The sequence below is a fragment of the Polyodon spathula genome, chromosome 21 (genome assembly GCF_017654505.1).
Source record: "Polyodon spathula isolate WHYD16114869_AA chromosome 21, ASM1765450v1, whole genome shotgun sequence".
Taxonomy (NCBI): Eukaryota; Metazoa; Chordata; class Actinopteri; order Acipenseriformes; family Polyodontidae; genus Polyodon; species Polyodon spathula.
Window position 1 is genome coordinate 3,559,079 of NC_054554.1, and position 14,426 is coordinate 3,573,504.

The 14,426-nt window shown below is 44.4% G+C and overlaps 1 protein-coding gene and 3 non-coding genes across 4 annotated transcripts in view; 3 read left to right on the top strand and 1 right to left on the bottom strand.

Moving 5' to 3' along the window:
- LOC121296297 (protein VAC14 homolog) overlaps positions 1–14,426 on the top strand; it is a 30,008-nt gene that overhangs the window by 2,115 nt on the left and 13,467 nt on the right. The window contains exons 2-13 of the mRNA XM_041221680.1: positions 167–317; positions 539–706; positions 1,210–1,272; positions 2,737–2,844; positions 2,937–3,046; positions 3,183–3,304; positions 3,638–3,775; positions 4,035–4,175; positions 5,664–5,727; positions 7,790–7,934; positions 8,225–8,290; positions 12,092–12,239. Coding sequence (XP_041077614.1) covers positions 167–317; positions 539–706; positions 1,210–1,272; positions 2,737–2,844; positions 2,937–3,046; positions 3,183–3,304; positions 3,638–3,775; positions 4,035–4,175; positions 5,664–5,727; positions 7,790–7,934; positions 8,225–8,290; positions 12,092–12,239 — 1,424 coding nt within the window. The remainder of the gene's footprint in view (positions 1–166; positions 318–538; positions 707–1,209; positions 1,273–2,736; positions 2,845–2,936; positions 3,047–3,182; positions 3,305–3,637; positions 3,776–4,034; positions 4,176–5,663; positions 5,728–7,789; positions 7,935–8,224; positions 8,291–12,091; positions 12,240–14,426) is intronic.
- Positions 4,464–4,534, bottom strand: trnag-gcc. Its single transcript has one exon. It is a non-coding gene; the product is annotated as a tRNA-Gly (tRNA).
- Positions 4,981–5,051, top strand: trnag-gcc. Its single transcript has one exon. It is a non-coding gene; the product is annotated as a tRNA-Gly (tRNA).
- On the top strand, positions 5,415–5,485 carry trnag-gcc. The gene has a single exon. It is a non-coding gene; the product is annotated as a tRNA-Gly (tRNA).

Genomic DNA, 14,426 nt, shown 5'->3' on the forward strand with positions numbered 1-14,426 from the left:
ATGTGCAATTTATATTGGTTCAGTGATCTACCTGATGAACTGAACCTGCCCCTTGCCTGACGTAACATTAGATAGTCCAGTGTTGGTGTTCTTCGGATCTGTGTAACTGGCCGGGAGTAGTGGATGGGCAGTTGTTTTTGTTTGTGTGTGTGTTTTCTGCTTTCAGGCTGGTGCGTGAGTTTGTCGCTCAGAATAACTCCACCCAGATCAAGCATGTGATCCAGATCTTGGCGATGGAGTTCGCCCTGTCCCAGCACCCCCACAGCAGGAAGGGGGGGCTCATTGGGCTGGCAGCCTGCTCCATCGCGCTCGGCAAGGTGGGCAGACCCTGTGCATCAAGTTATTAAAGATCGTGTCTGGGGATTGCTTAGAACCTCCTGCCAATGCTTCTCCTTCAGTCCATATTAACAAACAGATACATGTCTTATTTGTACTATTCTTAGATCTCAGTTTGCTTAGTGTCTATCACAGTTTATTTGCTCATTTTCCCTCCCACTCTCCCACTCTTCCACTCTCTCTCTCCTCTCTAACTGGACAGGACTCTGGGCTGTACCTGAAGGAGCTGATTGAGCCGGTCCTCACCTGCTTTAACGACTCTGACAGCCGGCTGCGCTACTACGCCTGCGAGGCTCTCTACAACATTGTGAAGGTGGCGCGGGGAGCGGTCGTGCCACACTTCAACGTGCTCTTCGACGGTCTCAGCAAGGTAGCACTCGGACAACTGGGATGGAAGGGCTAGCTGGATAGTGAGCCGACTCCAAGGAAAAGATTGTGAAACAAGTTTACTAGTTTCTTCTCTTGTAACTTGATTGAGACACTGATTCTGTTTCATTGATAATTTTGTTTGAATTAAATAAGGAACTGACTTTTTTTTTTTTACATTATCAATGAAATTTACCAATTGTCATTCAAGTTACAGGAGAAAAAACAAGTGTGATCTTTTTTCACAATCAGCACTTTTCCAAGAGTTAAGAAACAGAGTCAGCTTAGTATAACTAATAGTCATCATGGCCAAAAATGAAGAGCCCTAAGTATGCATAACACACTATAATGTATATGGGCCTACTGTGGAACTTGAGAGGATAGGAAAGAGGGGAGGGAGAGAGAGATGTGTGCACGAGAGGTGGACAGAGTAGATACATACATTGATGTACATTTTGATTATACAGACAGGTGATTACTGCTCATGTTATTTTGCTCCTTCTCCAGCTGGCAGCAGATCCTGATCCCAATGTCAAGAGTGGCTCTGAGCTCTTGGACCGACTGCTGAAGGTGAGTGACACTGCAGGCAAGTTAACTTAACAGAATAAAAAACGTTTCATATGTACAAAAAGAGAAAGCAGTAGGGTCTGTAAAGATATGACACAGTATCCAAAATCAGCCCAGTTAGAGAAGCAACAACTGGGGATAAAAGATGGAGCAGTGTGTGTGAATGGAGCAGTGTTGCAAGGCATTAAAACAGTGTGGGGTGTATAGTCTGTTTCATACTTAAAGTAAAGGGACAGGTTATAGAACGTTATGCAAAGTCACTGTGGCTTCATAGTCAAACTATTGTGCAGAGCAGATGGAGCTTTGTTAAAATTTTATGAACAGGCTGTGTAATGAAGTATATACATGTGTACTGCATGTTGCAGAGAAAGAGATGGGCAGTATGGCAGTGTTATGTGTGTGTGGGAGAGAGAGGAGCAGTATGGCAGTGCTATGTGTGTGGGAGAGAGGAACGCTGTGGCAGTGTTATGTGTGTGGGAGAGAGAGGAGCAGTATGGCAGTGCTGTGTGTGTGTGGGAGAGAGGAACGCTGTGGCAGTGTTATGTGTGTGGGAGAGAGAGGAGCAGTATGGCAGTGCTGTGTGTGTGTGGGAGAGAGGAACGCTGTGGCAGTGTTATGTGTGTGTGGGAGAGAGAGGAGCAGTATGGCAGTGCTGTGTGTGTGTGGGAGAGAGGAACGCTGTGGCAGTGTTATGTGTGTGGGGGGGAGAGAGGAGCAGTATGGTAGTGCTGTGTGTGTGTGGGAGAGAGGAACGCTGTGGCAGTGTTATGTGTGTGTGGGAGAGAGAGGAGCAGTATGGCAGTGCTGTGTGTGTGTGGGAGAGAGGAATGCTGTGGCAGTGTTATGTGTGTGTGGGAGAGAGAGGAGCAGTATGGCAGTGCTGTGTGTGTGGGAGAGAGGAACGCTGTGGCAGTGTTATGTGTGTGTGGGGGAGAGAGGAGCAGTATGGCAGTGCTGTGTGTGGGGGAGAGAGGAATGCTGTGGCAGTGTTATATGTGTGTGGGGGAGAGAGGAGCAGTATGGCAGTGCTGTGTGTGTGTGGGAGAGAGGAACGCTGTGGCAGTGTTATGTGTGTGTGGGGGAGAGAGGAGCAGTATGGCAGTGCTGTGTGTGTGTGGGAGAGAGGAACGCTGTGGCAGTGTTATGTGTGTGTGGGAGAGAGAGGAACGCTGTGGCAGTGTTATGTGTGTGTGTGGGAGAGAGGAACGCTGTGGCAGTGTTGTGTGTGGGGGAGAGAGGAGCAGTATGGCAGTGTTGTGTGTGTGGGAGAGAGGAACGCTGTGGCAGTGTTATGTGTGTGTGGGGGAGAGAGGAGCAGTATGGCAGTGCTGTGTGTGGGGGAGAGAGGAACGCTGTGGCAGTGTTATGTGTGTGTGGGAGAGAGAGGAGCAGTATGGCAGTGCTGTGTGAATGTGGGTAGGCTGTGTGCTCCTCTCCAGTAGTGCTACACTGTGTTTTCTCCCCCAGGATATTGTCACCGAGAGTAACAAGTTCGACCTCGTGGCCTTCGTTCCTCTGCTGCGGGAGAGAATCTACTCCAACAACCAGTACGCTCGCCAGTTCATCATCTCCTGGGTGAGCCCCCGCATTCATTTTCATGCTGTACATGCAAGGCAGGAGCTGTGTTCATGCTGACCCCCCACTACCCCCTGTGCTCCTGTCCCCAGATCCTGGTTTTGGAGTCTGTCCCCGGTATCAACCTGCTGGACTATCTCCCCGAGATCCTGGACGGGCTCTTCCAGATACTGGGGGACGGCAGCAAGGAGATCCGCAAGACGTGAGTCCCCCAAAAAGCTGCTTTTCCGCTTTTGTTGTAATCAATATCCCGTATCAGTACATGCATGGGGCCAGTAGGTTTGAGTTCTGGCTCCCATCCTGTTCCCCTCTGACAGCTGCTGCTTGTCCCGTTTCAGGTGTGAAGTGGTTTTAGGGGAATTCCTCAAGGAGATCAAGAAGACTCCCTCCAGTGTCAAGTTTGCTGAAATGGCTAATATCCTAGTGATCCACTGCCAGGGATCAGAGGAGTCCAAACTGAGTATGTATCAGTGTTTTCACATTAATTGATGCTTAGTGATTTTGGTAGTACATCCACTGGACAAAAACTAATTTTGTTTATATTTGTTGCATTAGCTCCCCCTTGTGGAGTACAGGTAGAACACATCTATATCCAATTTAGTGCTTTAGTCTTTTCTTTTGATTGCATTTAGTGGGCAGCTCTAGTTTTAGATTACAGAAAGCTTGTCATGCATAACCGTTTCCTCTTGCTGTACAGTATGTATAACACAGTGTAATGTATTCTGAAAGTTGTGAAGTCTATTTTCCATTTTCTTATTCCCATGATAGTAGCGGTTTGTTTTGCCTCCCCTAGCGAATGACCTGATCCAGCTGACGGCCATGTCGTGGATGCGGGAGTTCATCCAGCTGGCGGGGCGCTTGGTGCTTCCCTACTCCTCGGGCATCCTGACCGCTGTGCTGCCCTGCCTGTCCTACGACGACCGCAAGAAGAGTATCCTTCAGAGCAGGGGGACCGGGAGGCAGGGTGGCCTAGTTATTGGAGCTGATAGACCGGGAGGAAGTGTGGGCTAGTGGTTTGAGCTGAGGGACTGGGAGACAACACTACTGGCCTAACCCTAACCATATATGTACACTCTAAGCATTCAAATGTGTGCAACTGTATCCCATTCTTTGATTTGAAGGGTGCAGGGCGGGGTTGTTTCTGAGCCCTGTCAATTTCTCCAAATCCCCCTTAACCCTTTACTGCCCAGGTACCAAAGAGGCAGCCAATGCCTGTAACCACAGCCTGATGAAGTTGGTGACTCCCGAAGATGATGTGGAGGAGGCTGGAGGGGGCAGTGAGCCGCCACGGCAGGACGACACCCCTCCCCGGACCCAGGACACCCTGGACAGTGAGTAACCAGCTGGACGGCTTTATCTGGGCTTTATATAGGCTAATAAACTGTACCCAAGGACATTTATTTTCAGTTTTTATTTTTTATTAACAGTTTGAAGTTTTACTGAATCTATTAAAAATTCAATATTTCTGGAAAACGTAACATAATTGTGACTTTAGGTGGGATATTTTCAAGGAAAAAAAACAATTGTGGCATTAATGGGAAATACTTTTTTGAATTTGCCTGCTATTAATTATTTCTGGTAAACAAAACTTATTCTATTTCTAAACACAAAAGTTTAGCTGCATTGGCCGGGAATCGAACCCGGGCCTCCCGCGTGGCAGGCGAGAATTCTACCACTGAACCACCAATGCTGTGCTGGGAGATTATATTCAATTGTTTGCCTAGATAGAGAGCAGTGAACTTCAGGCAGAGCCACGTCAGCAGTAGGAGGGGCTGTCAGCTGGCATTATCCCTACCCATGCACACTGCATGCTTAGCAGGGATCAGGTTTCCCCTCTGCTCTGCTCTGCTCTGCTCTACGGCTCTGAGACAGGATTAGGATCCAGCACAGCATTAGTGCATCTTCAATTTTGTTTTGTGTTTTTTTTTTAATTTAAAGACGACGTATAGATTATTATAGGTTCTAGATATTGAATTTAACACAAAGAGATTAAGCCAGTCCGAACAGATTGGAAAATACACGTGGAATTATTAAATAAATATTTAAGGGGAACTGTTTGAGAATAATGAAAGTGGAACATTTAGGGTGTCTCAGGACCATATGGTAGGGTTGTATTTTTGTATCTTTCCCAGTACAGCATTGGTGGTTCAGTGGTAGAATTCTCGCCTGCCACGCGGGAGGCCCGGGTTCGATTCCCGGCCAATGCAGCTATATTTTCATTTTTTTTATTTTTTTATTTGTATTTATTAAACTCATATTAAACATGTTCTACCACTGACATGATATTTGATGGAGCAATGATAAGAGAAGCTGTTTGGTTGGAAGATTTCTGCTGTGCTGGTAGAGGTTAGATCACAGTGCTGTTAGGCAGGGTACAACTCCATGCAGTGATCCAGTGAAGGGGGGCCATTGCTGCAGAGTGAATGTTGTTTCCCGGTTTCTTGTGAAGAGCATTTTCAGAAGCTGCTCCTCCCCCTGCACATTCCTTGCACATCCCTCTGGTGATGTGGCTCTGCCTGCAGCTCACTCCCACCGTTTAGGCTGCTGTCTGAGGTGTTTGTCCCATCGCAGCATTGGTGGTTCAGTGGTAGAATTCTCGCCTGCCACGCGGGAGGCCCGGGTTCGATTCCCGGCCAATGCAGCTTCACTTTTTTTTTTCCCCCCCAATAATAGAAAGTTTTGTTTAAAAAAATAAAAAAAATAAAAAAAGTATTTTTTTTTAAACTTTGTTATTACAAAAAAAATGTAATATTTAACTACTAAACAATATATGCTGTGTCACAGGTACAGGATTTATTTTTTTGTTCATTCTTTTTCAGATTCACTGAATGCTTCACAAGACTCAGTTGGCTTCAGCAACATCAGCTTTTTCAAGCCGGCCAGGTAAGCTTGTATTTACACCATTAATTTATTTTTTTTGTATTTAAATTTAGTCGTTACCAATTATTTTAGCCCAGTTTTCTCCCCAATTTGGAATTGGCAATTGTGTTATTATTAATCCCGGTTCACCGCTGCAACACCCCGGCGACCTGCGAAACGGAGGCTGAAACACGCGTCCTCCGAAACGTGTTCCTGCCAAGCCCTCATTTTTCGCACTGCGGATCCACAGCGAAGCCACCAGACCTATAGTGCCGGAGGACAACACAGATCTGAATGGCTCCACTGCAGACCCGCAGGCGCCCTATCAGCCACAGGGGGCGCTGGTGCACTACCTGCCATTTTTTATTATTTTTTTAAAACAGGTATGACCACATTTAAGTCGTTTTCTGTATCGAGGGTGTCTGAGCAAGTGGCTGCGCCTGTTGTATTAAGATATTACCTCCTTAGGCCATGAGGCAGTACAGCGAGAAAGCACAAATCAAATGTTCAAAATGTGCATTCATTATTTATTTCTTAGCAGAGATATTAAGCATCATGCTTGCTGTCTTGAAGCAGTGTTTTCTGTAAAATGTTCTTCACAACTTTTTCCACAGTCAGTTATAAGACCTTTGAGGTGATTTGATAACCCTTCCGCAATTTTGAGTGCACAATTGTAGAACCCTTCGTTTACCCCACATTATATTACAAATCTAGAGATAGTGCTTAGTCGGGAGCTTTGACTACAGGAGAGGCCATCAGATCATTGTAAAATGACGTGACCTGAGGCCGTCTCTCTTTGGCATGTAATCCTGAGTGTCCTGACTGCTCACACTCTATTTACAGAACATGTGTCTTTTCATCTCTTTTGCGTGTAGACACTCTGACAATGTGGCTGTTCGTTGGTGGGCTCTCCCTCTGTCTCACTGCAGTAGCCTGGTCCTTCTCTTTCTGTCCAGTCCAGTGCAGCATCACAGCTCTGTTGTCTCCCTCCTCTCACACAGGCTGCGCTGCGGTTCTTCTCTTTACCAGTCTCTCTTCTGTACGCCTCTAACTTCCATCTCTGCAGACCACAGATTGAAGAGTGTAGGAATATCCCTCCACCTGTCTAAGTATCGCGACCATCATCATTTCATGTCTCAAGACTCTTTAGAGACCTAGTAGTAAGCAAGTGGACTCTGAAAACCGCTTCCTGTGACCCTCCCTAGATCACAGCTTGCTTAACCCCTTAACCTCTGCATTACATGACCTCTGATCGTCCTCCCGTCATCGGCAGGAATTGCATGTTTTAGATTCTGTATACCACTCGCTTTAAAACAACTCTGTGTAATGCATCTCCATTTAATGAATGTGAACCAGCCTTGCTGTGGAAAGCAAGAGGCTTTGCAGATTTATGAGATTTTAATCATTGTTGTTGTGGTTATGCATAGAGCACCATGTCAAAAATGGTTGATAAGGGAATCTCTGTTTCATTCTGCCGTTTAGCTGTTCCAGTTTGAATGATGATCATACTGTGCCCTGCTACAGTACATATAATACAGTATACTGTATAGTGAAGATGTATTATTGTACCTTCACAAATACACCCGTGGGCCAGCTAGTACCACTTTACACCTTATGTGCAGGGCTCCACTGTTACCCATGACATGGATACGTGACACACTTTTGTACATTTTTAGTATTTTAGATCAAAACGTCAACTGACTGCTGTCAAAAACACAATTAACAAGAACCAACAAAAAATCACTGATCAAAGTGTCTCCACCCTGTCCCTCAATGGAATTCTAGCATTATTCTAGAACACTACCTTCACTCTAAATTCTCAATATACACAGCAATGCAGTGTTCCAATTCTTTTGATTTCCCATAGAGATCCAGTCCTTTGTATTAAGTTCTGCCTGAGACACCCATCTTTCATTGCAGTAGATGTTGGTGCTGTGACAGGGCCTTTCCAGTCACATTATAGCGATGGTTATAGATTATAGCGGTGGTTTTGTTTTCAAATAAAACTCCCTAGAGGAGCGCTGTATATATCAGCTCAGAACGGAGAGATCGTTTAGTGTGCTTGATGAGGCCCATTTCTTCCCAGCCCGGAGAGGGCCCAGGTGTCTCTAGACCTGGACGGGATTGTGCAGGTTCTGGATCGGCACCTCCATGACCCGGCTACAGGAATGATGACTCGCATCACTGTGCTGAAGTGGCTCTACCACCTGTATATCAAAACGCCACGGAAGGTGAGAGGGCGTGGCCCGACTCCATTCACCCTGTGTCATGCAATGTCATCGCTCCTCACAACAAGAAACCACTATGAACAAACACTAAAATGTCTTAGTGCTAGCTTTTCTGAATGCACCTATACAGAATATTACAGAGCAAAGATAGCCGTATTGAATCAAGTAAATATCACTAATTAATACTGTACATTAAATTTTCATGTTCAGATTTTGCAATTGGTCAGGTGCAGTAGATGTAGCTAAGCATGTAACTAAAGCATTTTTTCCTCTCTGTGTCCGTTTGCCCCAAGATGTTCCGCCACACTGACAGCCTCTTCCCAATGCTTCTGAAGACACTCTCTGATGAATCGGATGAGGTAAGAGAGTGTATATAATATAACCTTGGTATGTGAAGATAGCCCATTATACAGACAGTGCTGGTAAACTCTGTCTCTAAAGATGAAGTTCGAATTCCAGAGATGGGAACTCCCATGTCTGCAGTTCACATGGGATCTCTATACACATAGTGCTGTGAAGTTCACTCCATCTCTAGGATACCATTGCTGGCTAGCAAGACAGGCAGAGGATAAATCAATCCCTTGTTTTAGCTTCCTTGGCCGTGACCCAAGCCATTTTTATTTACTGTTCAGAAGCGACAATGGTCTTCAGAATGTGCTATGTCTCATTTCTTTGTGAGCGAAGAGAAAAAAAACATATCCGGCTCTGTTTGTTTTTAAAGATGATTTGCTTCATCTCATGAAAGCTGTGGAAGTGGCTGGTTTCCCTACCATTCAGCTCTCCTGGTTCACACTGGCTGTGCTGTTATCTTCTCGCTCTGCAGCACAGCAGAACTGAACTGGTCCTCTGTGAGCTCTGCACCTCTCTGACTGGCCTGTCCTGCTCCCAGCTTCACCTTCTATTCTCTGCAATGTAACTTATTTATACAGTGGAGCCTCTTAGGAAATGGGCAGCATGCACACTCGTTTCCACAGAGACCTTGTGGAGTGTGAAGGGAAGTGAGCATCCTTTTTCAAATACACATACATAGGAACCCATTCACAGTGTTACAGTCCAGCTATTTCAGAACATTGACACACGTTTGCAGGCCACTATTTTTCACCTGTGCTGTGTAAGGAAGCGAAGATCTTTACACAAGGAAACCCCTCTGTGCAATCATGCTGCACGCTTCTAAAGAACCCCTTTTTAAAACTGTACCCTGAATGTGTTTTTATTTACAGTGAATCTTTTAACTAATTGGGTCAGGGGTCTAAAATTGGTTTGATAATGAAAATCGAATTGATAGTCCTAAAATAGGCATGTTGTTCCCAATCATGAGAGCACCTAATAATTTAAATACAAGCGGTGTACATTTAAATTGGCCCTACGTAGTGTACAGAACTATATGGTGTTGTCACAACCAGAGACAGAGGACTGGTTAATGCATTTTCTCCACGACAACAGGGCAGAAGAGTGTTGCACAGAAGATGCAGGTTAGCAGAGGGCTGTTCAGATAATGGAGGTGTTTGTAAAGTCAGAGTTGTAATAATCAAGTTTTTAGCGTAGATTGTAGATCCTGTAAAACGTTGGAATTGTTTCCCTTTGTAGATCAAGGGTGCTGAAAGCCAGCTTAAAAACAAGTGCTTCAAAGGTTCAAACAAGCTTTTCATGTCCCATAGTAACACTTGTGCACTTGTGCTTGCTGGGGCTTTGCAGTGCTGTTCTTTTTGAGAAAGCACTGTACAAACAGTAATGGAAATAAGACTCCCATTGCATTGCAGTTTTATCCGTGCCTGGTTTTTCTAAGAGTTTAATAAGACACACCTGAGCTTGTTGCCTATATACTGTGGCTAATCAAGCACATATTAAAAACTGGAACAAGGTCCAAAACCTATGTAGCCTGCCTCAGAATATGCTGTGCTTTGCAAGCCACTTGAAAAGCATACATTCTTTCTTTTATGTGTTTGGGTAAGCAGGTAAACAGTTTTAAAAACTGTATGTCAGTGTCTTCATGTGTGTGGGTGCAGTCCGGAGATGCTCTGGGAGTTTTTTTACCAGTCCTTGGGCGAATGGGAGGTCTTATTTTCTTTTGATTCTCAGCAGCCCTCTTTCATGTTGAACTGAGAAGTAACTAACCTACTTTCTCCGCTCTCAATGGAAATATGACGTCTTCACAGCAGGGAGAGTTGTTGCTTCAAAAGGGGTTATATAATAGCTCACAAGCTCACTTATCATTAAGTGTTTGATGTAATGGATGTATATGTTATATGTGTACTATAACTTGCTGCATTTTCCCTCTGGGATCTCCCTTGAAAATAGCCTTGCTCAAAAATATTCTGCAGATAAAACGGGCAGGCAGTGGGAGAGAATAACGTAGAATACCATCACCCTTCCCCCTCTGAAAGTCCAGAGATGAGCAGCGTTGGCCTGGAGTTCTTCACAGTCGTATCCCAGTGGAAGGCCCCGGGCTGCAGCACACAAACAGCTTCTTGTAAAGGTCCATAGGAAGCAGTAATTAGAAGGGGCGAGCCTGGAGGGGGTTCTGTGCTAATGGTGGCCCTGACATTTTATACAATTATGTGTGGTTGGCACACAGCTTTGGAACTCATTTCTTCTTTCTCTTTCTCCTGTTTCAGTCACTTTCTGTCGAGTTTTGTAGTCCTTTTTCTCTGTTTCCTGTAGTTTTCTTTCTTTCATTTCTTCTGTTGCTTTTTGCATGATTGGAAACGTGTGATCAAGCTTTGCCATATACTGTGCTGTTAGTGAAGGTCACGTAGAGTCCATCAGTTAAAAGAAATCCTGTAAAGTAAACCTTCGGGGTCATCTTTAAACATACAGAACACACTGTGCACCATGAGAGAAAGATAGAAGTTTTTTTTTTTATAAGGTGTTTGCAAAATACCCTTTCAGTGTGTCCTACAACACCATTACCTGGCTGAGGCACCATTTTTGAATTCTGTGTGCTTGAAATAATTTGGTGAATTCACAGTGTTGAATTGTTTAACCAGAGGAAGTTCGGCATTGTGTATTGAATTTGAGATCATTGGAGTGTGGAATACTTGAGAGAAACAATCATCCCTGGCTGCTGTAAACAGGAAGCCGCCACCCCAGAGGCAGTGATGAGTGTGATAGCGTGGAGAGGACATTACCACTGCCGGACAGGGCAGGGTCACATGACTCCACAGTTACTGCAGGCCCCGGCGGTCAGTCCCAGAGGTACCTCTGCCATGTTGTGTGTGCGTGACATTACTCGGTTCTCTGGGTGTGTTGTCTTGATAATTTGGCCGGACAGCAAACACATGAGAATCAGATGAGAGCGGGGTGTAGTATCGCTGATCAGAATAGCGATATTAAGATCACGTGTTGTCAAGTGTTGTGCTCTGTTTAAAAAAGATGCTGTTATGCTATTTTGATATGCAAGTGTTTACACAAATGACAAAAAAAAAAATTGTTTGTACACTCATATGGTATAGTGAAAACCACACACTAGAATATGTTTGGGAAGGTGTAACTTACATTAAGAATTGGGCAGGCTGGGAGTGTAATAGGTAGTGTTTTCTTGTTCAGCGAAGCCTTTTTGTTGTTGCTTCTTTATATGAAACGAACAAACAAACATTTTGCAGAACAAGAAATTCAACTCCAGTCGTCTATGTGGCAGTCACAATTGCTTTGGCAAGCGGGGTGGGGTGTTTCCCTGATCTCCTTGTTCTGTGTGGTTTGAAGAATTGTGTAATTGTGAAGGAGAGTGTGTGGAAGTGGTGTCTCTGAGTTTGTAAACTTTATTCAAAGAGGAAACGGGTGAATGGGAAGGGGGTTTAGAGGTCATGTGCGTTTGCATTGACCATTGAGAATAGGAGCTGCTGAATGATCGTGGGAATGGAAATGGAGAGCGGGGCGAGCTAGGGACTCGCTCTCACTGCATCAACCAAGGAGGGGGCAGATAGCTAGGCAATTGCAAATACAACAGCAATGCTCATAGTCCTTGGCATCCTCATCACAACCAATGAGTCTTAGGTGTTTTTAATTCAAACTTCAGTGCACACTTGTTAAACACTGTTTTCACTGTGTATATGTGATAATAGTACAAAATGTACTTTACAGTACCCATGTGTTAAATCGCACATCTCGCACCTGTGGAAAGGTGGCCTGACCACCTGTAACCTCCCGTCTGTTCTTCACAGGTGATCCTCAAGGATCTGGAGGTTTTGGCCGAGATCGCCTCCTCTCCGGCCGGACAGACAGACGCACCGGGGTCATGTGACAGCTCGGACAGCAAATCAGAGCTCCAGGTTCGAGGGTTGACCAAATCGGTTCAGCCGAGCGGGTTTGGTGAGTGTCTGACCCCAAGATATTCACCTGCTAGATGTGTCCTAATGACCCCTTTGTTCAGCCTTATTGAAATGCATTGCTAACCCAGCTGCTAAATTGGCTGCCTCATACTTGTATATTGCACAACATACATTGCAACATTCAAGATGATTTCCCAGAGTTATTCAGCCACCCATTGTGACACAGAGAATGCACTTCATCTTGTCTAAATCCTTCAGTAACTGACTCATCCAAAATCATCCAAAAGTCTCCCACCCCATTTCCTGTTCTCCTAAGTAATGGTGTTTTTGCTTTTAAACTGCAAATGATGGAGCAAAAGATTAATAATTGGTGTTATACCAATCGACCACTAGGTGCCACTGTTTAATTCCACTCAAAGCCTCTATTGAACACACACACAGAAGATGTGCACAGATTAGGCTATCGTGTGTATGTGTGTGTGTGTGTGTGTGTGTGTGTGTGTATATTGTGTGTATATATATATATATATATATATATATATATATATATATATATATATATATATATTATATATATATATATGTATGTGTATATATATATATATATATCTATATATATATATATATATATATATATATATATATATATATACATATTTGATAGCCCCTGATAGCTACTACAGATTTGAGGCCCCCTGTAGATTTGTCTGGAGGAGTACCCCCCCTTGCTTAGCAGCTTAATAAAAAAACTGCCTTCCTGTCATTTCCTCTCTATTGACTAGCACGTCCTGGTGAAATGGATGTACAGTTTTGTTGCAAGAATGTTGTCTTGTGGTTTGTGAAAGGGCAGATAGAAAGAGAGCGAGCTTGTGTGGTTGAGGAAGTGCATGCTGATGGCCTCCATTCCCAGCAGTTGCCATGGTTACTCTCTCCCTGCCTCCTTTGCCCCAGAGCACTCTGGGATACGTGTGCACTGTGGCTGGAATTATAAACAGTGCATTGTGATGCAGCGCTGAGGAGAGGAAACCAGTCATTGTGATGGAAATGAGCAGCAGTGCCGCACTGACAACAGATTGCATCACTCAATAACTAAAATGGAGATTTTTTTTAAAAGCAGCTCTCCTAAAAAGGTTTTCTTGGTAAGCAGTGGGGTCTAGCTGTCGAAGGGAAATCTAAGAAAATCATTCAGTTTTGCTATTCACAGGGTGATTGTGTAGGCTGTCTTCTGGCTCCTACAGCGAGCCAGTATCTAACATTGTCCAGGGTTGCGCAGTTTGAAGTGTAACCCGATAGGTGTTGCAGCAATAGAACAGAAACTAATAGAAAATGTCCATCCTGACAGATTCCTTTTACAGGCATTTCTGGTGCTCCATGCAGCCGGGTATGCAGCGTTGAGTTTCAGTTTGTACTGGAGAGCTTCAGAGCACATCTGGCAGCAGTGACAGTGATGTCGAAGGGCAGTCAGGAACATTGTAAAACATCAGAGTGAAGTGACCTGTGAACTGCATTAAGCCTGATTGCTGTATAACACTCTCTGACGATTACTGAGAACACACCTGTGTTAGTTTAAAAGCAGATGTGTGTCTAACCACCTTCCCAAGATTCACATGCAGTTAATCTAATGTTTCCATTACTTTATAAGATTTATTGACCATTTTTTCTTTTCTTTCTTTCTTTCTTTCTTTATTTATGTATGTATGTATTGCCTCCCAGTCCCTCAGCTGCTTATCCACACTGCTGCCCAGTCATTGATTCCTGACAGATTGGAACACACGGCTTCCGAGCCAGTCATTTCTAACCATTAGGACACTGCCTCCTAGTCCGTCGTCTCAAAGTATGAGGTCACTGCTCACTGCCAACTTAGTTTCTTTTGAAACTGTTGTTCTGAGCTAGTTGAGATAACATAGGCTGCTTTGCACCTCCATATGTTCATTCCTGTTTGGTCCTCAGTGTTGGGAAACTGAGTGAATCCATTGTAATCTTTGACCACTAAAAGTTTTTTTTTTTTTTCAATCCCTGTGGGACAATTCCAAATTATTTTTCCAGATAAAACACTTTCCCAGAAATCGCTGCTAGTGTCAATCCCTGGGATCGCAGAGCAGATCCGCTCCCAGGTGGATCTGATTAGCGACCCAGTGAAGCCATTTGTAACCCTGAAAGCGAGAGGATGGAGTTGTGAAGGATAATGATTTTTAAAGACCCAGTAGATACCTAGAGCCTTCGGGAA